The sequence below is a fragment of the Strix uralensis genome, chromosome 8 (assembly GCF_047716275.1).
Source record: "Strix uralensis isolate ZFMK-TIS-50842 chromosome 8, bStrUra1, whole genome shotgun sequence".
Lineage (NCBI taxonomy): Eukaryota > Metazoa > Chordata > Aves > Strigiformes > Strigidae > Strix > Strix uralensis.
In genome coordinates this window covers 30,477,992-30,505,215 of record NC_133979.1, presented here as the reverse complement: position 1 = coordinate 30,505,215, position 27,224 = coordinate 30,477,992, and the positions used below count along the sequence as shown (strand labels likewise).

At 41.4% G+C, this 27,224-nt stretch overlaps 1 protein-coding gene across 1 annotated transcript in view; it reads left to right on the top strand.

The window, feature by feature from the left end:
- The window catches only part of XPR1 (xenotropic and polytropic retrovirus receptor 1), a 114,260-nt gene that overhangs the window by 50,785 nt on the left and 36,251 nt on the right, over positions 1 to 27,224 (top strand). Inside the window, exon 3 of the mRNA XM_074876952.1 lies at positions 22,156 to 22,257. Within this exon, the coding sequence (XP_074733053.1) occupies positions 22,156 to 22,257 (102 nt within the window). The remainder of the gene's footprint in view (positions 1 to 22,155; positions 22,258 to 27,224) is intronic.

Here is a 27,224-nt window from a genome sequence, read left to right as displayed (position 1 = left end):
GCAGCTTCCATTTTTGAGGTGGTCTGGTATCCCGTGATACGCAGCAAAACATGATTAGGATGTCACGGGGGATTTTTCACCTTTCCACCCCTTTCCCAATCCCCATTTTCCTTTTCTCCTCCATTGGTGCTATGTTTTCAGCTCACGATGAAAGCTAACAGCTTTTCTTTCAGCTTTCTGCAGGCAGCTTGAAATGTGAAATTCAAAATCAAATGAGGTCTCTAGAGTTAGTACTGAATGTTGTTTCTTCTCTCATCCCTGTAGGTTTAAATTTCTGCTATTAAGTATTTTACAGAATAAACAAATAGTACTGGCCTCATCTGACATCTTTGGTTTTGTAAAGCTTTGTAGGAATGACTCTTTGAAGAAAGAACAATTCTGCAATTAGTAGGATTTTGCTCAGTGTTAGAGGTTGAAAATCTTGCTGGCAAGGAAACTGGGTCTGTGCCAGAACATGCTTTTAAATATCCGTATTCTGATCCCGTTTCCAAAGGCAATACTAAGAATGCCCAACCCCTTTACTTGGCTGCTGGAAAGAAAGTGCGTGCTGGAAGGAATCCATCTTATCAGCTTGTGCCATTTTCCTTTGAAGCAGAGCTCTTTGTGCTTTGCCTTGCTGAGAGCCTCCTGCTTCCCTCTTACGAGCCATGTTTCTTGCCTATTGTGTCCCTCTTTGAGCTGCCTTGTTAGTGCACGGCTGAGGCGGCCTTTACGCAGGGGTGAGCTGCCATCAATAGCTCCCTCCTCCCTCTGGTACACCAGAGTGCTTCCTACTCCTGCCCGCTCCCCAGCCTCCCTTGTCCAGCTTTCAGAGCCTTCGCGAGGCCTTCTCATCCGCAGGGATGGATTGTCTTTGCCTAATCATGCACCAGCCGTTATCACAGGCGTAGAAACTATGTCCCTGGTTTTCCTTTGCCAACCCTGATTCTCACCGATGATATTACGTGCGATCACAAGATAAAGAGCTGTGTGAATTTGTAGCTTCCCCCTGTAGATTTGTGATACGTGTAAGTATGTCCAGCCATCGATAGTTTCTCAGAAATGGACATAAAGTGGCATCGTGGGCCTGGAATTTTATTAGTTATCATTGTTCTTGTTGTGCTTTGGAAAATGCATTTAATTTGAGATAACTAATGAGAAAGTGGTAGGGGAGCCTTTCCAGTGGCGGCTTCGCTGCCTGACTCCTGGCTGCGGCGGTGCCTCTGCAATTTGCTAGGCATGTTGGCCTTAATATATCCATTAACGTGATCTTCTCTTGGATGGAGCAAGCTGCTGGCTGCCAGTCTGCTCTGTCTACTGCTGTCACTTTCTGATTTGAGAAGCATGAACCTGCGAGCCATTATCTCAGTAATAACCATAGTCCTCTTTTTGAATGCTTTTTCCTGGTGAGCAGCCAGTTTTTCTGCAGACGTGGAGGATAGAAACAACATGGAGGGATTAGCTAGGTTGCTTGCACTTGCAGGAGGTCTTTTTTCCTGCTCTGTAGGACAAATGCAAGAATGTGTAGTCTGTACATGTTTATTTTCAGCCATACAGTAGCAATCCTTGCCATGTTTTAAACACTAAGTCTGAGTTGCTATATATTACAATATTGATGTCTTTCAAAGAAAGCTGAACAAAGTAGAGCAAAGAGAAAACACAAGCTTGGAGCATTTGAGTTTATTGACCCCATTACCTTGTCTCCAGCACTTAAAATTAAGCTGTTCAGACAACAAACTTCCATCTTACTGAGACTGAGAACCCGTTTTCGTAGCACGCTAAATTTGTGGTATCTGCTACCTTCGGCCCTTACTGCATAAATCATAATGACATCTTTACCTAAGCCTTAATAAAACCTCCAGATAAGTTGGGTTTTAGTGCTATTTACACACTGTGACCAGAAGAGCCTTACTTTCATGCCAGCGTCACTGTTTCCCACGGATTTCTGAGCAGGGAGAAAACAAATCAGTTCATGTCCTTTTGTGTCTCTATTTGCCATATGATTTTTTCATTGTTACCAAGGCAACCCTTCTACCCACCCCCCCAACAGGCAATGTCTCAATACAATGTAAGTTATTGTCTGGAGCAATTATTAGGCTATTATTAAAGCACCATTGAAATATGTCAGTATCCCGTAGGAATTTTAAACAAGTGGGAGCAGAGACAATAGCGAGCGTTAGAGGGCTGCGAATGCATCGTGATGCTGGTAACTTGGGGAGGATGCCCGTAGCCCTCCTAACAACATCTCATAAAAAGTGTGAGCAGTCTTTCCAAACTGACAGAAGTCAGGACTTGCCAGTGTGGAATAACACTGAAAGGTAAAAGAGGGGAAATTGCTCTATCGGTGCTCTTCAGCTGCGTGCCACTCCTCCCTCCATGCACGCAGAACATCTTTGCATGAGTTAAGTACAGCCCTCAAGTACACACTGTAGCATTGGGAATGTTGTTTTGATGGAAACGGTAGTAAAATAAAATATCCCCATCCCACATGGATGGGAGAGTGTTCTTTGTTAGAAAGGCGTCTGCGTTCACAATCCCTATTTGTGAGTCCTGAGTTTAAAAGTGAATTATCCATCGTCAGTGAGAGGATGTGCAAGAACTGTGCAGCGAGCAGGTAAAAGAAGAGAGGAAAGTGATCCTTGAAATGATGTGTTTATTTATTAATAGATTACAGCATAGTATTTCTTTTCCAAAAGAAAGCTCTTTTCCCATTTCCCAGCTGGGGGAATTTAGGAGATCTAGTTGCAGGGCTTGCCTTGCGCTCTCCTCTTACAGTACATTTCCTGCAGGTGCCACGGGGGTTGTATTCCTGGAGGCACTGCCGCTCATGCAGCTGTAACAGTCCAGCCCTTTTCTATACTATCCCATATTCTGGGACTGAATTTTCTGTCACTTTTGTCTTGCCGATGCAGTCCTTCTGTTCAGCGATAGCAAAACTGACAGGGTTTTATAGCACCATATTGATTTCATCCAGGAATTTCCTTCCAAGAACCTGCAGTGTTGTCATGGGTCAAAGATGTCACCAGACTGATTTGGCATTTCATTTCTGAAAGTTGCCAGAAGAGGACTGCAGCTCACAGAGAATATCTTTGTTTTGGGCTGCGCAAATGTTAAGAGCAATTGTGAGTGCAGATGGAGAATCCATTAATGATTCTCCATATGCAAAAAAAAAAAAAAAAGCAGAAGAGTTTGCAAGAACCTTAACTCTTGCTGTTGGAAAGTGAGACTGCATCTGGTTCTTTATAACCAAGTTCTCCAGAAAGATTACTTTAAACTCATGTAAAGATCGACCTCCGTGCTTTCCCCTTCCCACCTCTTGGGAAAGGTTTTTTTTTCTCCATCCCAGACTGACTGCAGAAGTAGAGAGGTTTGCCTCATTCCTCAGCACTGTAATGTGTCATGATAAATATTTGGGGATGTGTTTATATGTCTATTATTTGGTGTTTGTCTTAGACTAGAGCACACTATCACAAGGATATAATGCTTAGCCTGATGTAAAACATATTTCTTGGTTCTCATTTATGGCTTTTCTGCTATTTACTTCTCATGTAGATTTTGTGTCCGTGGATAGCAGCAGTGGGGGATTCCCAGCTAATAGAGACCTGAGTGCATCTGAATTCATCTGCTGCCAGCACCTGGCAGCTGACTGTCAGGTAAAGCCTGTGGTGGGCTTCAGTCTTAGTGTTCCCAAGTTGTTTCAGTGCTTGCCTCTGCTCTGCTTGCTGTTTTCCTGACCTCTGGTGAAATAAGTGATGTGAGTTTTGTGAGCTCTGTGGTTACCCGTAGGTTTGTGGATAGCAGCAGAGAAAACAGACACAAACACTTCCACTACAGCTGCTTGGAGCTTTTCTGTATTTTAGTGGCATTGGAGGCAGCTCACCGCTGTCTCCTTAAGGAACACTGTGATGATGTAGAAGTTGTTTCATTGAGACTTTGTTAAAGACTTGTTAATGGAAGTCAGACTCGATGGCACTGGATTCTCTATCAGCATATGTCTTGATAGCATTACAATTTCAGGCTCTGAAAATGATGTAACTATTTTGCTATAATAAAATAATGATGATTTACAGAGAGAAATCTAGGGCAGTAGGTTGTGATTCATAAGAAATGTTTATTTTGGCAAACATTTTACCACTCAAAATAAAAAGCAATTATTTGAAATGACAAAATCTTTTTACAATGTTATAAACCCTTTTTTTCAGTACCAACAGCGTTCCTAAATGTGTATAGCTTGCCTGAATACACTGTCACCTCTATGGAACATCATTTAAGTCTTGTCAGATGTGCCTACTTGAAACCTTATGTTGTGAATATTTGAAATACATGCACATGGGCTGTTGCTATTAAGTGTTTGTTACTAGTGGTTGTAGAGGTGGCATGTATTTATACTACATTTGCAGGGAAAGAGTTTATTTTTTGTCTTTTGGTGCTAATGGAGCTGCTTAGGAGGAGAGATACACAGTCTGTGGGTATCCAAGGAACAGTTCATAATAATTTCTTAAGTAGTATTAAACAACATGCTAATAAGGCATGCTAGGTTATGAATTAGTGAATCCGTGTGTTTGCCTTTGCATTTTGAAACTAAAATGATAGAATTCTTTAAAGTTAGCTGTGAGGATACTTTCTCATAAAATGCCACTTGCTATAAATTTCCTAGATTTGCTCTAGTACGATAAACACAAAAGCAAATATATCCATTAGTTCAGCAGCAGCTGCTCAGATTGGTCTTTTCAAGCTTGTTCTTAAAAAGCAAGATTGATTTAATGATCAGTGACTTTTTGTATAGAGGCTGCCCATGTGTAGTTGTATTTTGTGCCTTGTGGGTGTTCTCCTGTCCTTCAAAACAATCCAGTGTAATTGATCCTGTCAGCTGAGCTGTGTGCTCAATGGCTGCAGTGCCAGGGCTGCTCAAATGCTGCCAACAAGGGACTTGGCTCGTGGGTTAGGTGCAGCTTATCTCGATTTGAGGACAGGTACCCATGCAGCCCTTAGAAAAGGAAGGCTTTTTTTTTTCCTCCAATAAATTATTACAGTTCCTTTGAAATGTATTAAGATTCTGCTGGGTACCTTTTGTCTTCGCTGCCTTTGATACCTTGTGTTCACGTGTTCTCTTGTAGTCATGCGATACAAAGCCTATAGGTCTCATAAATTTATGGCTGTTGAGTATACTGACACCAAACGGACCATTCAGGTGATGGGGTGATTGTAGCAAATGCTCAGCTTGGTCCTGGCTGCAAATTTGAAATGTTATTTAGACCCCTTGGCTGTATGAAGACTTGGATTTCATTGCAGAGGGTTTTTTCAGACTCGCTTCTATTGTGCCCAGTGTTAGTGACAGCCTGTAAGTGCTTGTCAGGTAAGCTCCAGAGTTGGACTCTTTCCCTGAAATGAACTGTGTGTGCTGTCTGAGTCTATCCATTACAGAGAACGTGCTATCTTTGCCTCCGGTGCAGGCGATTTCCTTTGTGTCAGCAGTTTCTCTTGTTAATAGTCTAAATATTTGGACTTCTTTCTGCATCTGAGAGGTTAAGACAGACACATCAACAAATACTTGGTAAGTTTGCATCTGAGACCCAGGACACTCCTTTGGTCTTAAATGCAGTTCTCCTTTATTCAACTGAATTTGAGATTACAACACTTGTGAAAGTTGCCACCCCTGGAGAGCAAAGATATGCCAAAGCTTTTGTTGCAGCAGGTATCAGTATATTTTTTGACAAAGAGTTGTTGGCATCCTTCTGGCAACCCCATCTTGTATTTCTGCTGAATTCTGTCTGTTTTGTCACCTGCATGCTACCTGCCATGTGGCACATTTCACATACTACTTTGGCAAAAGAGAGGAAAATACATCCATGTTCTGCTTTAAAAATAGTGCAGCCGTCTGTAAGACCAGTTGTGTTGTGTTGTGGGATTGCCGTGATAACACTGTCTCTTAAGGCGGATTGATAGCTACAGAACTGCAGTTTCAGGGTGTGCGTGTGAATCAAGTGATAAAGCAGCAAAGAAACATGAAAATTAATTCATACATTATATGTGAGTTTGCAGGGCGCTTTAATCTCCTGGATTACTTTCTGGTTAAAAGTTGCCGTTATTTCAGGGGTATGGCAAGAAGCTTCATGAAAAGCTGAGTTGACTCCAGTGGGTCAAAAGAGGTGGCTAAGGCAGTCCTGGGGCACGTTTAGCAGGAATAGAGGCTGCGTTTCTTATTCAGGGTGATGGAGACCAAACCAGAAGCAAATAGCTCTTGTCAGTGGTAGGAAGAAGTGCAGCATCAGCAGCTTCCCTTTGTATGGCCCCAGGGTGCAGGCATACAAATGGTATTACTATCGTGTACATTTTTCTATCTATTCAAAGCCATTGTGTTTGTGTTGACAAACTTTAAGGTTTTTCAGTTTGAGAAATTTCTTTGAGGTTATTTGTGTGTGTGTCTCTCCTTCAGGAAGCTCTACGTGCATGGATATGGACATTTTGCTTGTGTCTCTGGCTTAAATTTTCACTTCATTCATTCCATCCTGTCCCTCCCAAGCCATCCCTCTTTTCTTTCATGACTGTAATGAATTAATGATTTTATGTAAATCTGGTGTTTGATGGACTTAGGAGGTGTGCCTTGGGACTTGTTTAAGCTATCACATAGGAAATGCATCATCTGCTTCATGTTTTCTGCAATTGCAGTAAGTTTTATTTTCCCTTTATTCCTTCTTATTTTCTAATTTTTTTTCCCTTAAAGCAGTTCTTTAAGCATTTTAGACCATTTGCCTGAGTTTAAGGATTTAATTCTTTTTTCCACTCTATCTCTGTGCCCCACCCCCCCTTATTTTCCACTTTAAATGGGAAGAAAAAAATCAACCATCCCTGCATTACATACCTGATTGCTATTCAGTTCCCAAGGGAGAGGCGCTGAGAGCTAAATGCAGGGGCTGGAGGTCTAGGTTCTCTGGTTAGATTCACTGAATGTCACTAATTAGAGTAGAGTAGCCACTTACATATTTATTCATGTTTCAGAACAGTTGGTGAATCAATTGAGTGAATGAACTGGGGCAGCTTCAACGCTTCTTGTGTGTGAATACGCTTAAAAGAAACCCCCAAACCTACTGAAGTTGGTTCTTTGTGGGCTTGCTGGTGTAGACCAGCATGGCTGTAGCAAAACTTCATTTCCATGTGATTTTTGGGTGATGCTTTTTCCACTCCCCCTGTCTTCTGCTGTTGAAGAGGAGCTGATTCCAGCCTCTGAAATATTTGCCAAAAAAAACCCCAGCTTCTGGTGAGAAGAAAATAATGTTACAGTTAAGGCCAACCTCACTCTATTTGTAGTTAATGGATTAATTTGCCTAAAGCTTAAGTTAAAATCCTTGCAGGAAATAAAATCAGGACAACAATAACTAGTGCTAATGTATTGCTGACAGATACAACAGCGCAGAATAACCTTGCAATACATGGTGGATTTTAAATGGAGCAGATTGATTTCCCGGTAAACACCTTGAAGTGTTGCCTTTCACCAAAATTCTATCTGAATTTAGCTCCTAATTGATAATAGCTCATTTACGTTTTTGGAGCAGGATGGTGACAGCCTCCTGGTCTCCCCTTGCCGGGAGATTTGCATTCCATCTGCTCTGGCTGTTGATTAGCAGCATGCCGGCTACATGAGCAGTGTTTCTGGATGCTACGGTCATCTGTTGCGTTAAAATTTTTCGGTGAGGACACGACCACAAAGCTAAAAGCATGGTTAGGGGAGCGAGAATAACCATTTTGGGTTTTGCTGTTGTTAGAAAGGGAGCGCCTCATGGGCAGTTTGGCTTGAATGTGAATCCTTGGGTCCAGATTTCCTGGAGCATGGCAAAAGCTTTCAAACACTTGGTGGACAAAGCTCCGAGTTCCTCCCTGCTTGCTGCTACTGCTGTTTTGAATTGCTTGCCTTTCTATTCTAGTTGTATCACCCACAGTTTAAATAAGGAGCAGTCTTTAATTTAACAGCTTTTGCAAAGAACAAAGTTTCAAGTCAACCCTGGCTTCAAAGTGGGCAGTATCTTGTTAACTGCTGCTTGGCAAAGTGGCTATACTGTACAGCAGGGGCAGAAAAAGGCCTGGCAGGTTTTTTCACAGCAAAGCATGCTTAATTTCATTTACCCTTATCAAAGGAAGTGCCAGTGTGTAAGGTGATGTAAGTATGTTTAGAAGTCTGCAAATGCAAAGGTAGGATGGAGAGGGGAATGGGTCCCTGGTATCTGAAATGTGTAACTCTCCCAGCTCCCCAGCATCTGTAAAAGCAAGTCCAGTTTTTAATCTAGAACAGCGACACACTAAAATGTTCTGATTTAATTGTTTTTTGCTGTGTGGGATACTACAGAGCAAAGCTGAGGATAGTCATCCTAATCCTGAACTGTGTGCTGTCGCTACTTCAGCTGGTTTATAACCTCTGTTGCGGAACGTTTTAGTGTGCGTCTGCCTTGTATCAATGGAGTGTGTGACAATTTGTAGGTAAATGAGGTTTCTTTGGGAAGATATCCATAGACTATTTATTCAAGTTTATTGAAAATATTGTTGTTCTGTCTGATACTGCAACTGGGACTTATAACTCCGGCTTTTTGCCACTGTCACGAATAGGGGTAATATAGAATTAATTGTGGTGGCTCTGTAATGCCTTCTTTGAAATGTAAATAAGAAGTGACTTAGGAAGTTGGGCCATTTGGTTTTTTACCCTCAGCATACTTAGAATTTGTGTTTGGATGCAAAACCTTTCTGTTGGCAGTTAAGTCTGCAGTTTGTGTATTCCCTTCCCACCAGGTTTTGTCCTGTAAGCAATAGAAATTACTGAATGGTTCCTTTTGCCTTTTTATTTACCAAGTGCCAGCAGTGCTGTGCACTGAGCCTGGGGGAAATGTGGGGAGGAATCACATGCCTCTAAATCTTTCTTCTCATTTGGGGTGTATAAATCCTTTTGAAAAGGATTCCAGTTCCAGTCTGGCAGGGATGCTCCAAGAGGAGATACCCAGCCCTTGTGGTTTCTGGCTAGGGACTTGTGCTGTGCAAAAAGAAAGAGATTAGCTTGGAAGACAGACAAACAAACAAGTGCAGTCCTGGTCTCTGTTGCATTTTAATCTTAAACTAAAATTACCTCTTGAACACAGTAGCTCTGTTGAAGAGTTGAAGTGGGCACAGACTTTCAAATCAATCCCTTTGAAAGACCATCTTCTCTCCCCTTGAAGGAAGGACATTTCAACTACAGCTTATTCCTTCCATGTGCTTAAATCAGAGCAAAGCTTCCGATTGCAAAGTGCCGTCTGAGGAATGCTACTTTTACTTAAATTGGATTTAAACAAGCCCTTTAAGCACAGGATTGAGAATAAGGGAAGGCAAGGGATGCTGCTTGAAAGTGTGTTTAAAAGAAAACAACTCCAGACTTGTGGAGACCTGCACCGGAGAACTTCTGCTTATCTTGAATTTACCGCAGTGTCTCCAGGCATGCTTCAATACCTATTTTTTAATGAATAGCAGGGTGGGGCTCAGCTGGGTGGCTGTGCTCATGTGTGAGCGAGGAGAAATATAACCTTGGGTAGGCTTTGTAATGTTGTGAGGATCTTACAACATCTGTCACTGTAATAATGTAAGAATTAAAGCAGAATTACTGCCTTGAGTGGGTAAGCAGCTACCTTTAATGTTCATTTACTGGTGTTTGAACTAAACTTGCATCATTTAAAAAGAAAAATGTTGTATTAAATTGTGCAAAATGTTTAGGAAGAAACTGATGTAAACACTGATGAGAATTAAAAAGCTGATATGTTTTCTGAACATGGTCTGACTGTCAAGGTCCCCTGGTAAAATCTTACACAGAGCCACTCTCAAAGCCCCGTGTCATTTCTTTTGAGATACCTCAGAAACATGTTTTTCTTCATCTGATAATTGCTTACTTATTATCTTCTTGCTAACTGTTTGCTCTTAATAGCTGGTAAAATAAAAAGGGAAAAATGAATTTGAGTAGTGTTCGTTCCCTGGGGGAAATTAAGCCATTGATAGCATGTTTAAAGTAGGCTTGTCTTTGTACTGTGCGTTCGCTGTCCTCCATATGGGGAGCCTGTAGTCGGTTCTGCATCATTTGTTTTGTCTTTCTGGTTGCTCTTAATATTAATTGAAGTCTTTCCCAAGACACAGTGCTGTTAATCTTCCTTTTGTCATTTCCCTCCTCCCCCTGCCCCCGATATCCCAACAAAAATGCTCTCGTGTTTCTGAAAAGAGGTTTAAAAGTAGCATTGTGGGTTGATTGTTTGTTTTTTTTTTTTTAACGTCAGTGGTCCATTTATTCACCTGTTTTTTATCACCAATATTACTGTCTCTATTTCTTTGCTTAACTTCTGAATTTTGTATGTGCTGTAATTGTTATAAGGCTGCAAATAGTTTCCTGGAGTGATGGGTATAGGTCTCTTATCAGCTCCAATTATGCAAAATGTTTTCAATTAGCTGTAATTCCCTTTTCAGCCTCCCCCCAGACAAACACAGCTGAGCAGGGTCTCTCCTGGGACTCCGGTGTGCTGTGCAGGGGCAGGCTTTCCCCTTCTACATCGCGTCCTCTCCCAGGAGTGTTAGGATCACAAAGCACGCTCTGCTACTCCCTGTATTTTTAAAAAGTTATAATGCTCTAAATTACACTGTTTCCCTAAAGATTTTCAGCATTACTGCTGGCAACTTAAGGGAGGAGGTAGTAGCTCCATCTTGAGATTCTCACAATTTTGTCAGCAGCAATGGAAACAAATGACTGTCCTGGACTGCAAAGCTTTTCCTTGACCTTCCTCCCTTACTGTGCAAAGTCATAGCGGGTAGTGAAGTGCTTTGTCTGACACTGGTAACTACCAAAGTGGGATGCTGTGTTAGATGGACTGACAGCTAAATGTGAAATGGCAATTTCTGCGGTGCTGCGCGAGGCAAGGAACAGTTGCCAGTAACTGAGCAAAATGTTCCTGTGAGCTTTGAGGTGGTTCTGGCTTTGAGGTTACCGCCTCCGTGTGTAGCAACAGAGGAGAACAAGGAGAAAGCAGGGGAGTTTCCTGACAGAAATAGTTGTCATATAGAGGCTTTATTGAAAAAGTTTGAAGCCCTGTGGATGTGGATGGCGTTTACTTAGGTAATGCAGAGAAGAGGTACATGCCCTCTGCCTAGTATGGAGAAGATTCCACTGTTCAAAACAGTGCTGACTCTGGTTTGCCAGTGTACGTACTGTATTATCTGCAGCAGGATGAAAGAACTCCGGGTTTAAATAGCTTGGTTCCTCAAAAGACTTATTTTGAGGCCTTCTGAACACTACCTCTGTAGTCAGAGCTTTCTTTTCTCTCTGTTCTGCCTTAAACTGACCTTGCTGCTTGTTCTAGGCCTTACCTTGGCCCCTCATTCATACACCCACTGCAGTTTTCACAGCTGTCTGGCAGTAGTACATCAGGGAACCGAGGAGGGTTGAGAATAACCTTTTCCAGCACATCGTTGGTTGATTGCACAGTTGTATCAGAGCAGCTGAGATTGCTGGGTGCAAGGACTGGCTCTCAAAGAAGCGCTTGAGTCCCAAGTGAGGTTTTGTAAAAACTAATTTGATGCCTCTACGTCTGTGTTACTTATCAGTCCAGAAGAATTGATGTGAGTCCAGTTTCTGCAGCTATTTAAGCACTCCCGTAGGCTGGCAGCCTTTCTCAGGGAGTGGGCTGTTGGACTGCTGGGCTTGCTCGTACAGCACGTGCACAGGAGCCTGAACAGGGCATGGTTTTAACGCCGAAAGATGGCATTTCCCAATGCTCCTGGAGTATGTATCCCACTGGTGACCACCTGCAAATCCTGATGAAGCACAGAACTGCTGAGATTATACAAGTCTCAATTCAGGCGAGCGTGGTAAGCTTGCACTGGCAGGCGGTGTAGCACAGGTGATCTGCTTGTCAGGCTGCATTTGCAGCGATGGCTTGATCACTGTGCAAATGTTGAGAGTTTATTCTCTTATTTCAGTGTAAATTAGCACTTTTCTTGTAGGACTTGCTCATGCACAATGTGATTTTTGCCAGCAATTTAAAAAGAAAAATAAACTATAAAAACATATAAAATATGCTGTAGAAACTGGTATTTGGTGGAGGGAGAGAGGGAGAAAGAAAGTGGGTGAGAAAGCACTGAAAGAACAAGACTTAAATTATGTTTTAAGATGATTCTACCCTGCATTTATCTTGTTCTTCAGGTGAGTGGGTGACAGGTTAAGTCTGTTGTGGCATGCGTGTATGAACTTTCTTCAACCTTTTCAGTTCTTTTCTGGAGAGAAGATTTTCTTTGTACATCACTGTCATACCAAATGTCACCTGCACCGTGGGGGCTGTGGACAGAGGAAAATGTCCACAAGGGAATGTATGGAAACGTGGACCTGTTGCATAGCTGGTCACATGCAGAGCATCTTTGGTCCAGATAAGACCTGTGAGCACAGGCGTCCAGCAGAATGTGTGAGCACGTTGGTCCCAGCAGAAGACACCCCTGTAAGGACACACATGGAAGGGGCACTGAGTGGCCATCCTGTCCAAGAGTACTTTGATCAAGGCATTGCCCATTTCACAGGTCCCAGTACACCTTGCACAGCAAAATGTTGCTGCAGTCACTTGTGTAACACCACGTTGCACTGAATTCTTACGCTACTTTGTTTTCCAACTTATTTCTTCTTTTAAGCATTTTACCTTTTTACACTAAAATAACTATTTTTATTCCTATTCAAAATAGTTAAAAATGTATTAAAATATCTCAAAAATGTTTTAACATCGGTTGCGCTGGAGTACGTTGAACTAGCAAGTTTGCATCTAAGGGTGGGAAGGCTTTTCCCCATGAACTCATTGTTACAGAGTTTGAGAAGAAGGAAAGACTAGAGGCACATGTGCTGCTGGAGCGTTGGCAGGATGTTAGGTGCTGTTGAGAAAAAGACCAAAGCTTGAGCATGTTCAATCTGTTTAACTAATAATCAAGACGTTTGCTGCGTTCATATCAAGGGTACGGGCACGTGATTTCAGCTCAAGTGAGTTGTGTTGGCTTTATCAACATCTCCTTGTCAGCTGAGCTGTGGGGTAATGCTTTTAGTCATCTCTCATCACAAGATAGACGTGAGTTGAAGGGGGGTGGTTTGATATTCCAGTTAAATCAGTCTAACGGGTAGCTGCTGCCAGAGGGGTAATTTCCTTCTCACTGCCTCCTCCCTAACTGCAAGGAGCTGTTTCAGAAGACTAAACCATAAGAAACTAATTTATTAAGGCTTGTAATGCTTTTTAATTCTGATGCTGAATAGGTCTCTAAATACCGGATTAATTTACTGAACTGGTTCAGTGTGGACTTGGATGAGCAGCAGTACCAGAGCAAGAGAGGGGGCATGGGGTGTGTGTATGAGAGAGAACATAAAGGGCAGCTGGAACTGCAGCTGAAATTCCCCATCACTCCATCTTCGTGCGATTTTCATGGGAAGAACTTTATCTAATAATACAAGACTTTAAAAGTGCACTTTATCACTGTTCCTTTAACTGGCTGTAATTGTTCTGTTTTGTTTTAATTCCTACCTTGTGTTTTTGGTTATGTCAGATGTTCTGAAGGTTTTCGTGCAGTTTTAATGAGAAGGTAATTGTTATTGCTTAGTAAAATTCTGGGACTAAAACTATTAAAACTGGAGGCTCAATAAAAGGAGCATAAACAGTCATTTTGTTATGAACCTTTATCTCTTGACAGAAACCTTTTTTTGCTTGATTAAAATATTCAGAAGATTGAACTTACGTCTTGATAAATATGAATGCATATTAGAAAAGATTGAAAAGTTTCATCTTATTTTTCTTTCCATGCCATGAAGTACAACTTTCATTTGGGGGTGGGGCAGGAAAAGAGTATTTGTGTTTTAAGGTGAAGGGTCTCTACTATATTCAGCACTGGAGTACTAGCGTTTCCTCTAACTGCCCCTTGCTGCTGCGTTTCCAGTCCCCATGGTAATTTCTTCCATCACTGCCTTGGGGGCTGGCCCAAAGGCCCAAATCTATATGACTGGGATGATCTTCCCCTCCTTTTCCTGGAGTCTACATGTATATTTGTTTAAACATCACTTGGCTAAAAGGTCAGGAGCTCTAGCACTTGTACTGATAATCAGCAGAGGATTTGCTGAATTCATTGAATTTTGCCAGGCTTAAGGGAAACGTGGAGTAGGTGAATATAGGGAGAAACTCCAGTTTGAACTTTGAGCACCCGATTTTTAAATCAACAGTTCTGGTCTTGTTTTGTCATACTGATGTGTGCCTTTGTGACTTCTTTTGTTTTGCATTTGTTGACTTGGGTTAAGAACGAAGTTGGGCAACTTAGGGCAGTATCCTTATTTCCATTCATGTGAATTAGCAGAAGGAAGATTTTTCAGATTGTTTTGTACCTGTACAGCTGTGCTTATTTACTTGAGGTCCATTTAGTGCATCTTAAAAGCATGAACAGATACTGTTAATTTTTTTGTTTGGTGGACCCATCATTGATGAGGGGGGAAAACTATCATCTCAGATAAATGTTGCTTAGATTAAAGGCTAATGAAGATCTCTCTTTGCAGAAGGAATGGATGGTGGTGCTGAACCCTTGCCTCCCGTAGCATCTGTCAGAGGTGTACGGGCTGGTTCAGACCTCTTGTCTGTAAGAGGCTGGAGTATCTCTGCATTACTTAACCTCAGATGTGTAAACTGTGATATGGTTTTTCTGTTCAACCATAATTGCTGCTGCCTTGTCTTGTTTAAATGAAAGCTAGAACTCAAGGCAGCAGATCTGCAGCTTGAGGAACATGCAGGTGCGTTGTGTAATTGGGGATCATCCCAGTGTGATCCTGGTGATTCCACAAAGCTGCAGTATCTCCACTTGCATCGCTGGTTACTTGTCTAAACTGAGCATCCATGACCATTATGCCTGGACGGGTTCTAGTATGCACCGGCTGAGTAAGTCAACGCTGGTATTCTCCATTCTTTGTCTTCGAGTCTGATAATGGTCAGTGTGAAATTTCATCTGGAGTCTTAGTGCTTGTTGACCGTCTTTTCTTGATCCTTAAGGGTGTGGCAGTATTTTGGGAAACTTTTGCAAAAACACATAGTGAATCTTTACTTTCCTTCTTGAAAAGAGTAAGAATTTAAAGGTTGTTCTTAACCTGGGAAGGCAGGTGTTGAGAGTCCTGTCACTATATGATGTCTCCTGGCATCCAGGTCTGTCATACTGTATTAACAATATCTTTATGGTAGGTTTTGAAATATTAGGCATTTGTGCTGCTTCTTTTTATTTTTTTTTTCTGTCACAAGTTTCTGTCTAGCTGTCCTTCAAATCTGAGGTGCCACATAGCCTAGGTTTTGTAATTTTACGGGGAATATTGATTTTCCTAATGGTACAGAAGTGACCCATCATAAAAGTGTTGAAGCATCACGGTCACATATAAGGACAGAGGACAGAATGGAAGTATAATCCCAAAGCTGAGATGGCACCGGCAGTTGGCAAATTCAGGCAATGGTCAATTATAACAGCAAAACTGGGGACAGCCGGGATGTAAGCTTACAGAGCCTTGGGGTTGTCTCTGCTCCAAAGCTGTGCCAACCTACTTGGGTTTTTTTGCATCCCTCTTGCCTCCCCCCCACCCCAACTGCTTGGAAAGTAGTTATTTAGATCCTCTTCCAGGCACATGGGGTTAAACTAACCATGCTTTTTACATATCTGCTGAAGGGTTGGAATCTTTTTCCTCTGTATTAAGAGAATTTGAAAAAGGTCAGCTTTGCAGCATCATTGCACAGATGGCTTTGCGGAGCAGTTGTCACAGTAGTGCACACGTAGCTGTGCTTCTACCAGGAGACTCCAGTGACAGCACCACCATGCTCTTGCCTTAGTGACTTCCCTGTAATAGCTGACAAAGACTAGTGCTGTCGCCTTTGTTTGCAAAATGACTTCTTAGGAGTGCTAGATACTTGCTTAAAAAAGTGAACCTGTAGCACAGCTGTGCAGCTACCCTGTAGACTACCAAACCTGACACTTTGAGCTACAAAGCTCGGAGCCAGCCAACTGGGCAACAGCTGTCTTCTCACATCTGGCTACTGCATTGCCTGTCTTTTCTGCATCTGAAGTTCATATCAGGACGCTGTAGTTGCTTTAGAATCTGTTTACAGAGTCACAAATATAAATAATTTATAGTAGGCGCTTGCAGGCATTTTTACCAATCTAAAAATTGTAATTTCTAAAGGTATTTTGAAATAGATTCCATTCATTCCAGGTTAATTGGTAAAAACAACAAAATGGTGAACCAAAACCTGAGAGAACTTGTTTTGGTGACCTGCAGCAGTTCTTGCCTCCTCCTTCCCTTACCCACACATAAACACTGCGTGTGCAGGCAATACCAACCTCGTTTGCTACCTGAGTGGTCATTTTTTATTACTAGATGTAGGGAAATAATTTAATAACCAAATCTAATTGGGGCTAAAGCATTCATTAAGTGGAGAGCTGACCAGCTCATCCGTGATGGTTTAGAAAAGTAGGTATAGCCTGCTGTGAATTTTCTTAGGTTGGGTTTTTTTGTTTGTTTGTTTTTTTCCTTTTTTTTTTTTTTTTTTTTTTTAATATTAACTAGTGCATGAAACTTCTTTCTAGCTGATTTGTATAGTATTTTAATTCAAGGTCCACTTTTCGGTTGATGGAATAAATTCGGAGAAAGATGCACACCATTACATGTGTATGCACAATCTGCAGCTTAGAAGTTAAGGTGGAAGAACATGGATGCAAATGTTCCTTATTTGCAAGCAGAGGTGGGCTTCCTTCCTCTTCCTATAGCTAGAATATGTCCTAGGAAGAAATTTCTGTATCTGTACTTTAAGCACTAAAAAGTTTTCTCATACAGAATTTTATTTGCTGCAAGATTAGACATGAAAATTCATGGTGAGTAATTAATTTATTGGAAACTTTCAGTGAGTGATCCAATTTGCAGCTGACCCAAGTGTGGCTTTCTGTTGTGAGGAAGGGAGTTGCCTTGCCTAAGAACCTTTCCTATGGAAAAATATCCCAATAAACACGAGGATGACGCATTAGAGGTATAAAGGTAATCTTCGTCCTTGCATTTATGAACTACACAGTTTGATTTTTAGCTGTAAAATTTTTCATTGTATTGTGTAAAAGGCTGGGAAACTGTAGAAGTGTCAAGGGTATTAGAAAATTGTGATGGTTGAGTAGATGGACAAAGATGGTTTGGAGGCAGATACATGTTTCATTATAGTGACCTACTTTTTTAGAATTTTGAGAATGGTAATAAAAGTGGCCTTTTTTTTCTTTTTTTCCCTAATGAGCTGCTGAGTCTAGAAGTATAAGCAGTTACTGTCTTTGTAGACCTGGGAAAAAGAAAACTGTCTTTTAAATCTTGTTAATTTTTCAGAGCACAGTTCTGTTGTTGTAGACCTATTTGAGCCCCCTGTACAGAGCTCTGAGTGAGCAAGAGGCCAAGGATAGGGTGTGGAAAACGTTAAAAGTTTAGTGTATTCAAAATGGTACTGAGGTTAAACTTGTGATCACCTGTTCAGTATGATTTGGTGTCTTTAATGCCAATGTTGAGTTTGACTTTTTTATGTTTACTGAATAGATGGCAGGGTTCTCCTAATAAATAAAATTGCCTCTTCTCTAGCTGAAATGTTGAAATAACTTTACGCAGATAAAACTGGTTTGTGGCAAACTGCAGGTGATTCAGAGAACTACACCTGTGCTGAGCTCATAACAAAGCTAATTAATATTTTTTAATTAAATGCCCCTTAAAATTCAGCATGATAAAAGACCGAAGGGTTTTTTTCACTGCTCTAACAATGAAAACTTTTACTGTGTGTTTTCTTTCATGGAAATGAGTAAGCAGAGCTGCCCTGGATGCTGATCATTTGTTTATACACTACAGCTGCAGAAAATGAGAAATTAAATGAACAGTTGACAGATGCACTGAGAAATGAGTGCTTGGGACAGCACAGGAATGTAACTTGCATGTCAATTTTTCAACTTCAGGCTCTATTTTAGGTGTGCCAGGGTCTGAACTCCCTGCAAACCAGAAAGTGTGGCAACAGGGGAGTGCATCCAGATTGCTGCTGGTTTACCACTTGGCTTTGCAAGTAAAAGCAGGAGCCTTTCAGGCTTACTGTGGTTTTTATTCACAGCAGGCAATTGCATAGGAAGATGAGGTTGGGAAGCTGCAATATTGATCAGACTATCTTCTTGGCAGCCTTCTTCATGGCAACTTTGTGGGGCTTAGGGTAAATGGAGTATTAGGGCTATAGAAAAAGAACAAAGGGAAGGTTACCACTGGCCCTTCTTGGCAGCTATAGCTGGATGCCTTTTAAAAACAGCTTCTGTTGTCATGGAGCTTCTGAATCCAAGGCTGGTTTCTGGCACTGTCATTTTCTCATGGCAAAAAATGTTGTCCTGTCCTAGCCTTGGGGGGGAAACAAATAAAGGCAGTAGCCTTGGCAGCACTTGTCTATTATTGCAGCTAAATGAGTGGACTGCGGTGGGAATGGCGCCAAAGGGAAACCTTTTCTTCACAGAGAATTCTGATTTTTTTTTTTTTAAAGCTGGCATCCACCATGGTCTGCAAAATACCTTTTATAAGAAGGTGTTTGACATTTGGAGAAGGATTTTGAGTAGTTTATATAGAACTTGCTTTCCTCTGAGTCAGCAATGTTTTGAGGTTGAAATAGAGACCTGAATTCCTAATCTCAAGGTTTTTGGAAGGTCTTCCAGTAGTGGTTGGTTTGTGTTTTTAAAGCCCATTTTCCTCTTCTAAATTTCAGATAGAGTCAAACTATTAAACACCCTTATTTATCATTTCCTGAAGTGGTCAGTAGCACAAAACAAGATATTTATTAATTTATTTGGCATTGATTATGTTAGTTTAACACTACATTGCTTTGCTGAGCTTTTTGCTATCTTAAAAGGTGATATTTTGATTGCGTGGAAATATTCATGCTTGACTTTATGGATAAAAAGTATACCCCACTTCCTGATGAGATTTTTATTCTTGGATAGTTTCAGTGGCTGAAGTTTTAAAACTTGCTTGGTTTTACCTTGTTTTGTGAACTCAGAAACCTAGAAACAAGTGATGACAGAAGTGGTTCGGTGTTTCCAAAGCAGGAAAGCAGTGAGCCTGTGTGCTTTTATTTCTACATGACTTATTTTTAAAGGCAGGAAGGGATGATTACCCCATGTCAGAAAGCATCTGTAGGTAAGCTTTTCTGCTAGAGATGTGTAAACTGTTTGGGCTGGAGAATTTGCCCTTCAGGTCCTTCCTTAAGAATCAGCTCTGTTTCGATACTGCCTGATTAGTGTTATTTGAAAAGTTTCAGGCAGCTAGTGAATAAAATCTCTGCATATTAAGTATCGCATAGTAATTTCTATTGCTTCACCCGCCTGTTTGTGTTTTGTCTGCCCACGCTAGTGGCTGTTGGGTCAAGGACTGGAGCTCTCACGGGCAAGTTCAGATTGGCCTTACTGGTAGGGCCCCAGGGTAGGATGTTGCAACTGCTGTGACTCTGCTGTTAGAAGTTACCAGCCCCAAAGCAAGAGTTATTTTCTGTCGTTCTGGTGGTTTAGGCTGCCTGCAAGGAGGGATCTGTGTTGAGGCACTAAGGCAAGCAGGAGCACGTGTGTGTTCGGCTTGGCAAAGTCTGTGTTGGGGCCAGTGACCTCGAGCAAGGGTGTAATGACACCTCGGGGCTGCTGCGGCTTTTCTTCAGCAAAGAAGAGTCGGAGCCCTGTCATTTCAGGGTTTGTTTGCACAAGGGAGGGAGCCCTTGTCCTTGGGAGTAGTCACGGATCTGCAAGCATAATCGTTGGATAATAAAAGGACCCCAGGAGCCAAAACTTGGAGTTTGGAACAGCCTTTGGAGCCCTCACAAATTCTTTTCTACAAACCCTTGGATGGTGGAGTCGTAAACACCAGTCATTTGTGCAGGACTGGTTTTTTTTCTGTTTTACTCTTTAAAGCATCGTGAAACTTCAAAAGAAGGCAGACTTCTTCCAACATTGCCCCTGCAGTCTTCAGTTGTGTTATTTGCTCTTTCTATACAAACCCTGAAAAGCATTACTAAAGTGTATGCAGGTTTATTGGCATTTAATCAGTGCCACAAACATAAAAATTGGAAAATAATGTTAAAAGTTTGTATTTAAATATTCTCTTGATTAATACTACTTCGAGGTTGTTTTTACCTAGAAACTAATGCTAAAAGAAGATGATTTCTTAGTTATGACAGTCTAGAGTGTTTATCTGCTAGTGAGCGAAACTTTTCTGTAGACACTCATCTTCTCAATTTAATAACATGTATTTCAAAATCTATTTCTTTACATTGTCAAGACCATAATAAAATTTTGATTTTTTCCTCTTCATAATAACACTAACCTTTTTTAATCTGTAAGACTGCATGAAAATTCAGGAACGGTAACTACGTAGGAAGAGTCTGCTTTATTTCAGCATTAGGAACATTTGGGACAGATATTTGACAGTGCTAAAATTTGTAATTATAGTGTGTCGTCTTTAATTTTTTTACTCATTAAACTAATTTCATTACTAGAAAATTCATTCCGTCTTTGAAATTCTGCACTTCTGAAGATGCTGCACTATGGTTTTTTTATATCAATGTGACCGAATTGCTGCTTTAATTTAAAATTTTGCCTTTAATTATGGAATTGTACATAGTTCTTCCAAAAGAGTTAAAACAGTCCCAGAGCAGCGGGCAGGGGGGAGTGTGGATCTGATCACGATCATCATAATTTAGGCCTCTTCCTAACTTTGCTTGTGAGAGAAAGTTTTTATTTTCCAGTAAGGAAGAAGATAGTTTCCATGCAGTTTCCCATATACTTGTCAGGCAGATTGTAGTTTGCTGTGATGCTAGGTTTGTATTTGGAGGATTACAGTGATGAGAAGGTGAGAAGGAATGGTGACTGAAGCCAGTGAGTCCTCCTGGAAGGTCAAATGAAGCCTTCAGTTAAAAACTTGGCACTTTCCTTCTAAACACAATTATTTGCTAAGCTGGGATGAATACTTTTCATGACCAGCTTTGTTCTTCAAGAGCAAGACCAGTGTCTGTGGTAGACTGAGAACCTGTATACCAGTCCCAGCACAAAGCACGCTGCAATGGGAATGCTGGAGAAGCTCTGGGGGAAATGATTGACGAGCTGGAAAGGGCATGGCATGAACACACGGCACTGATGGTACTTGGCTTTCTGCTACGGTAGACCCAAGGAATAAAAACCAAACCCCCATCATAAACCCCAGTGTTTGTTAAAGAGGTTTGCTCTCACTAGAGTTTGTATGGGAGAACTTGCCAGTGCCCAAGACTGGAGAGCAGAAAAACTTCTGGGGTGGATAAATCTAAGAATTTAACCCTGACATAGACTGATGGTAGCACGTTGAGGGTGGTTTTGCTGCTACTTAATCTGCTTTTGTTTTTGGCTGGAAGATATTCGCGATTTTTGCGTTGACATAGCGCTGAGGGACATGGTGTAGTTGAGAACTGTCAATGTTAGGTTAATGGTTGGACTAGATGATCTTCAAGGTCTTTTCCAACCTAGACGATTCTGTGATTTTTCCCTGATGTGGCTGACTGCATGGTTGACAAAGTGATGTGGGAGGGAGGAGGGGGACCACCCCTGCAGCGGCTGTGTGGCTTTGTGTAGGGTTGACATGGCAGCAGAGAGGTGGCTTCAGGATGCTGGAGGTGGTGGAGTGGACAGGTGGGGATAGGGCACGGTCTTCCCTTTCCACTGGGGTGCAGCTTTAGGGTGGATGACTTTGTGGGTAGGTGAGATGCCATTAAAAAGGGTTCCTGTATAAAGAGCAGTCTTGATCCAGGATAGTCCTACAGGTTCGGTCACACAGGCTGGGGTAGGAAGTGGAAATGAAGCATGTGAGATCTGCAGTAGCACTCAAAGGATCAAAAATGATGATGAGAACTTCGGTCAAGGTGCGGTTACTGCATATATGAGCTTCTCCCTCTCTGTCTTGGCGCAATTCCTTTTAAGGCCAAATATGTGTTCCCTCAGAGCCCTTTGGACTTGATTGTTCTTTCTCTGCCTGACAAAGAAGGTGGATTTACTCTGAAGAAATATTTCCATGGTAGCCACTTAAAAAATGGTTCCTATGTTCTTCTGTTACAACTTTTTTTTTCCTATTTTGTTTTATAGACACAGATGAGGACACAGTGAAAAGGTGTTTTGCCACGTTTGAAGAGAAGTTCTTTCAAACCTGTGAGAAAGAACTTGCCAAAATCAACATTTTCTATTCAGGTAAGGTGCTTATTTGTGTATATTTGTGGAAAATACAGCAACACAAAAAGAGTCTGGAGCTCTCGGACTTTCAGAATAACCACAGTAGCCATGCAGGTCTACTATCAGGTAATTATAGGGCAGGTTTATATGGGAAACTGCTCTTCTTTAATCACAGATGTGGAGCTACACCATGGTATTTGAATGGAGGGAGAATGAAGGGCAAGTGATTTCATTGCTTTGCAAGAGCATCCTGATGAACTTCATGAAGATGCTCTTCAACTTAAGTGGTAGCTTACATATAGGGCACAGTTTCTCAGCTCAGCCATGGTGACAGTCTCTTGTGCATGTTTTGGGTGTGCTAAGCTGGTGTTTCCTGAGCTTGTGCAGGAATAGCTGTCATGGTATTTATGGTAACTTGACCATCTTGATGTGTCCAACAAGTTTTTAAACACTTAACTCTTGCATTAAACTCTTGCAATTTCCTGGAGCAGGTCAGCCAGCATTAATTTGTCATTGGCTGTATATAAAATCCTGTTTAGTAAATTGAGTAAAAATGTAATGGTGGTAAGAGCAGGGATTCCTAGGGTTCATATGCCAAAGTGCTGTTGTTTGTTGTTTTCCCTGAGAAAGTTTGCTTTCCCATCCTGTGTTTTGGAAATAAACTTTAGAATGGGATAATTGGAAATTCACCCTGTAATATTGCTACAAAAGGCTTAGTAATAGTGTGCTCCAGTTCCACCCACCATTACACTTCAGCTCATTTTCAGCCTCTTTTGGTAAGGTTTAAAATGGGCTTTCAACTAGAAAAGCGTTTAAATATGGATACAATGACGCATTGACTTCTGCTGTACTTTCTCCTAACATGTTGATTTATCAACTTGGTGCTACAAACTGGCTTTTGCAGCACAATATGGTAGCCTTTTCTATTTCTGATTTTAATCTGGTAACAAAGCTGAATTGTGCAAAGTATTTTAATAACCATCAGGCGATGACTTTATTGCTAGCTAATTTATTGCTAGCAGAATCTGGGTTGTGAGCATGAGAATAGCTGAAAGCATGATAGATGCAGTAACTGTGCACTGCAGCTTGCCTCTGTTCAGCTTCCATCTAGGGAAGTAAATCTCTTTTGGGCCGGCTGTGCCTGCTCTCCTGGCCCCCCCGGAGCAGTGGTGTTTTGCTAGAGCCAGGGTGGGTGTCAGGACAAGGGCAAGGGGCAGTTTGTAGGTAGAAGCGATATGTTTTATTAGGCCAACTGGGTTTTACACTTTATAGGCATTTTTCTGCATGTAATTCATGAGGACCTGACTCCGAACAATTTGTTCTGTGTTGTTTCCCTGTGAGATCTGTTTCTATCCCAGGTCTGAGGTAAGGCTTTTATGCTCAGAAACTTGTCTTACTTTTTGAGTTATATCAGATCCCATGTACTACGAGCTAGACTCAAGTTCTGTCAATTTAGATGCACAATACAGATTATAATTTTCCCTAATGAGGACTTGCTAGCACACATGCACCCACATATATGCACCCATTCCAGCATTGTTTAAAATGGCATTAATAATATGGGGTAGGGTTTTTTCAACTTGCTGTCATTTCAAAAAGTTATAGGAGAGAATACATGTAATTTGAAAAATCTCTTGTGATAAGATTAAAATAAGTCTTTTATTTTCAGAAGAGTGATGTGACTTTAATAGTATGGAAAACATTTATTAGGGTTATTAACATTAAGCTACATCAAGAAATGTTCCATCAGTGGTTCCCCCTCTTGATCATGTCAGAAACTTGTCATGTTGGACCCTATTGTAACTCCAGGCGTGTGTTGGCTTGGATTATGACCTGCTACATCCTATTTATTATAGGTTTATTATATGGCTTATGCATACTTGTCTTTACAACAATAAGTATTGTCCATTTCAAGAAAGCAAAGCTTTCTGTTGACCTATGCTTCACTTCCTCGTTGTCTTTCCCTGCGCTGAGGGATGCTCAGTGGGCACTGCCAGGGATTGCTGCAGCATGGACAACCCCATCCTCCCGAGATGGGCTGCACCTGGACCCCAGCTCCTGCCCGGCTCCCTGGAGCCGTTGGGCTTAGAGTGCCTTTGACTTTACCTTTCACTGTGTACTCAGGCTGTCAGCTCTCATCAAACGTAGCCTTAATTCCCCAGATCATTATCCCAGCTCAGTAGGAAGGGAAAGTGCCATTAGCTAAATCTGATTTGATAAACAGGTTGTGATTATTTGGACTATGCTCAAGAAGATGTATACTCGATTGAAAGAAAAAAGAACAGCCGTAAAATTTTCAGATGGTTCCAGTAGAAGAATGCCTGTTCAAGTGCTAGAGTTTTATTTGTGGCCGGTTTTGGTTTGTGTTTGGGATTTTCTAGAGGGGAGGTTTGTTCTATTTTAAATTAGCATCACCAGGATCTGCTTGGGCTACCGTTTAGCTAGTAACATTTTTGTGGTTAATTTAGGAGCTGCTTTTATCATTTGTAAGAAGCCACGGCTTTAACTTGGTAAGAAAAACATTGAACATAATATGTACAAGTAGGAAAAGAAAGGGATGCTAAAAGAGCCTGCCTAAAATGCCCAGAGCCCTGAGCCGGGTAGCTGCGAGGAGGTATAGGCTGTTCAGTTACCTCCTGTCTAGTGAAACAGGTTTTGGTCACAACCATGACCATGTAAACTCGAACCTGGGGGGATATTTTACTAGCTCCTTGGTGTGATAGTTTGGGTTTTTATCATGATCCTTATGTGTGAACTTTTCTTTAAACTTGGAAAATGGAATCAAAAGCAGCTTGGAGTTGCATAGTTGAGGTGATAACTCTTTAAATGGTGGGTTTTAGTCAGGATCTAGAAGCATTTTTTGGGCAAAGCTGCTTCTTTATTGCAAGTGTTTTTGTTGAAGACTGCTGCAGTTGGTTTTAGATTTCTCCTTAGTCTGCCGTGAGATTACACTGGAGCTGAGGACTCTGGGCATCAGGTCATGCACAATGCTGCAACATAACTAAGGGTTCCAGTTTCTAAGTGTATGCTGCCTTTTTCTATCTCTTCTGAGTGGCATATTTTTTTTAAGTCACTTTTTGGAGTGCTAAATTAGTGATAGTGGTGAACGTCTTCAATTATTTTTGGCGTATGTTGCAAACTGAGAAATTAATTTCTACTCTGCTTTTCTGTTTCCCTAGGCAATACCCTAGGAGGTTTCGAGAATAGCAGCACACATTTTGTCTTATTTTGCTTCTGAAATTAATCTTGATGATAAAATCACACCTTAACAAGATGAAATGATTTGTGTACTGGATAACAGTGCAAGAGAGAGGGCAGGAGGGAGAAGAAGGTGGCAGGACTGTCATTTCTCAGGAGTGACAGGTCATTATGCGACTGGGTCAGTTGCCTTTAAAGCCTCAACCTCAGAGGACTGCGATCCTCCCCTATGGATGGAGGGGGCTGTATAGAAGACAGCATATGACTCTCTTCAGCAGTGTGTAATTAAAAAGAGAGGTTGCAAGTGGAGGTGATGCTTTTTTTACAGATGGTGCTTTGCAAACAGGAAAACTGCAGCAGCAGTTTTATAACTATTTCAAAGCATTGTTTTTTCTTTAAATATTGTGTTATTGGGCTGATTTTCTGGACATAGGGACAATGGAACAGTGCTTTCAGTTGAAAGATGTAAATTTAAACTCTTCCATATTTAATAATTTGATCCAAAAGAAATCTCAGTGTATCACAGATGGTTTAATATGACATTTTGAATATAGGGAGTGAACTTGTGAGTTTCATTTATATGAAGGCTTTTGATTCAAACAGCAACTCTTAACAGATATCTGTTACTTCTTCCCAAGAGAGTTCCCAAAGTGGGGAGAGATTATTGTTTTTGCAGTCTGACCTTGTGCATGTTAAATATTATGTGGTTGCAGGCTGTGGGCAGACAATTCTCACTGTGGGCTGCGTTGCCTCTGTTTGGTGGAGTCATTTCAGCTGTAGAAGTTGTCAGAGAGCAGTTGTCCTTTCCTGTCTTTTTAAAACCTCTAATAAAGTTTATAATCAGGAAAGTTACAGAGAGTTTCAGGCTCTTCTGTACTTGATTTTTCTATATTGATCCCCATTTTCTGTTCAGAAAGGCATCCTCTTTCTGGAAAATACCTTCTGCAGAGCACTGTAAAATTATTTACAGAGGAGTTTTACTCTTAAAATTAACCAGAATTGAATAAGACTGCAGAAAAGGTCAGAATTGCACCCATAAGAGGAAATCTTGCTTAAGGGGTAGGGAGCAATTGAGAATCACCATGAAGTTATGTAAGGTACTGATGAAGAGGATTAAATTGACAGCCAGGAGACTGTTGGGCAGAGCTTTGGGTCGTGGAGTGGCCTTGGGGCTCCGTGGTTTCTGGTGCAGGGGTGTGTGTCCTGCCAGGTGGAGGTGACTCCAGCTCCCAGCCATCTGCTCCAGCACTGGAAACCTGCTCAGTGTCCTCCTGGCCAACGCCAGCGCCCTTGGTCTGCGATGGTGCTTATCAACAGAGGTGGCAAAGCTGTGACTGAAGCTGTAGGGAGGGAGAAAAACCTGGAAGGAACTAGTTGTACAGAACAGAGAGAAAGATGATGTCAGTTATGCTGGTTTTAGCATAAAAAGATTGTTATTTAGCCAAAAAAGATTATTTTCTGAACGTACATAAAGCAGCATGTTTAAATGAACACCTTTCTCATACTTGAGCTATGAGGGAGAGGCTGACTTGTTCTGAAAACACATCAAAATGATATTTAAATTCAGGTTGACTGTCCCTTTAATCAGTAAATAACGAGGCAGTGCTTCTAACCTGCGTGAGCCTAAACTGAGGAAAAGAGGGATAAATTATTACAGCGGATCATGTACAGCAGCAAGTAGTGTTGTAACTCCTGATCAAAGCAGAAGCTGTGTTTGTCTGTCACCGGGAGCTTGGCAGAGGGGTTGCATTGCTCTGAGCTCCAAAATTCAGCGTCACATTTGAAGT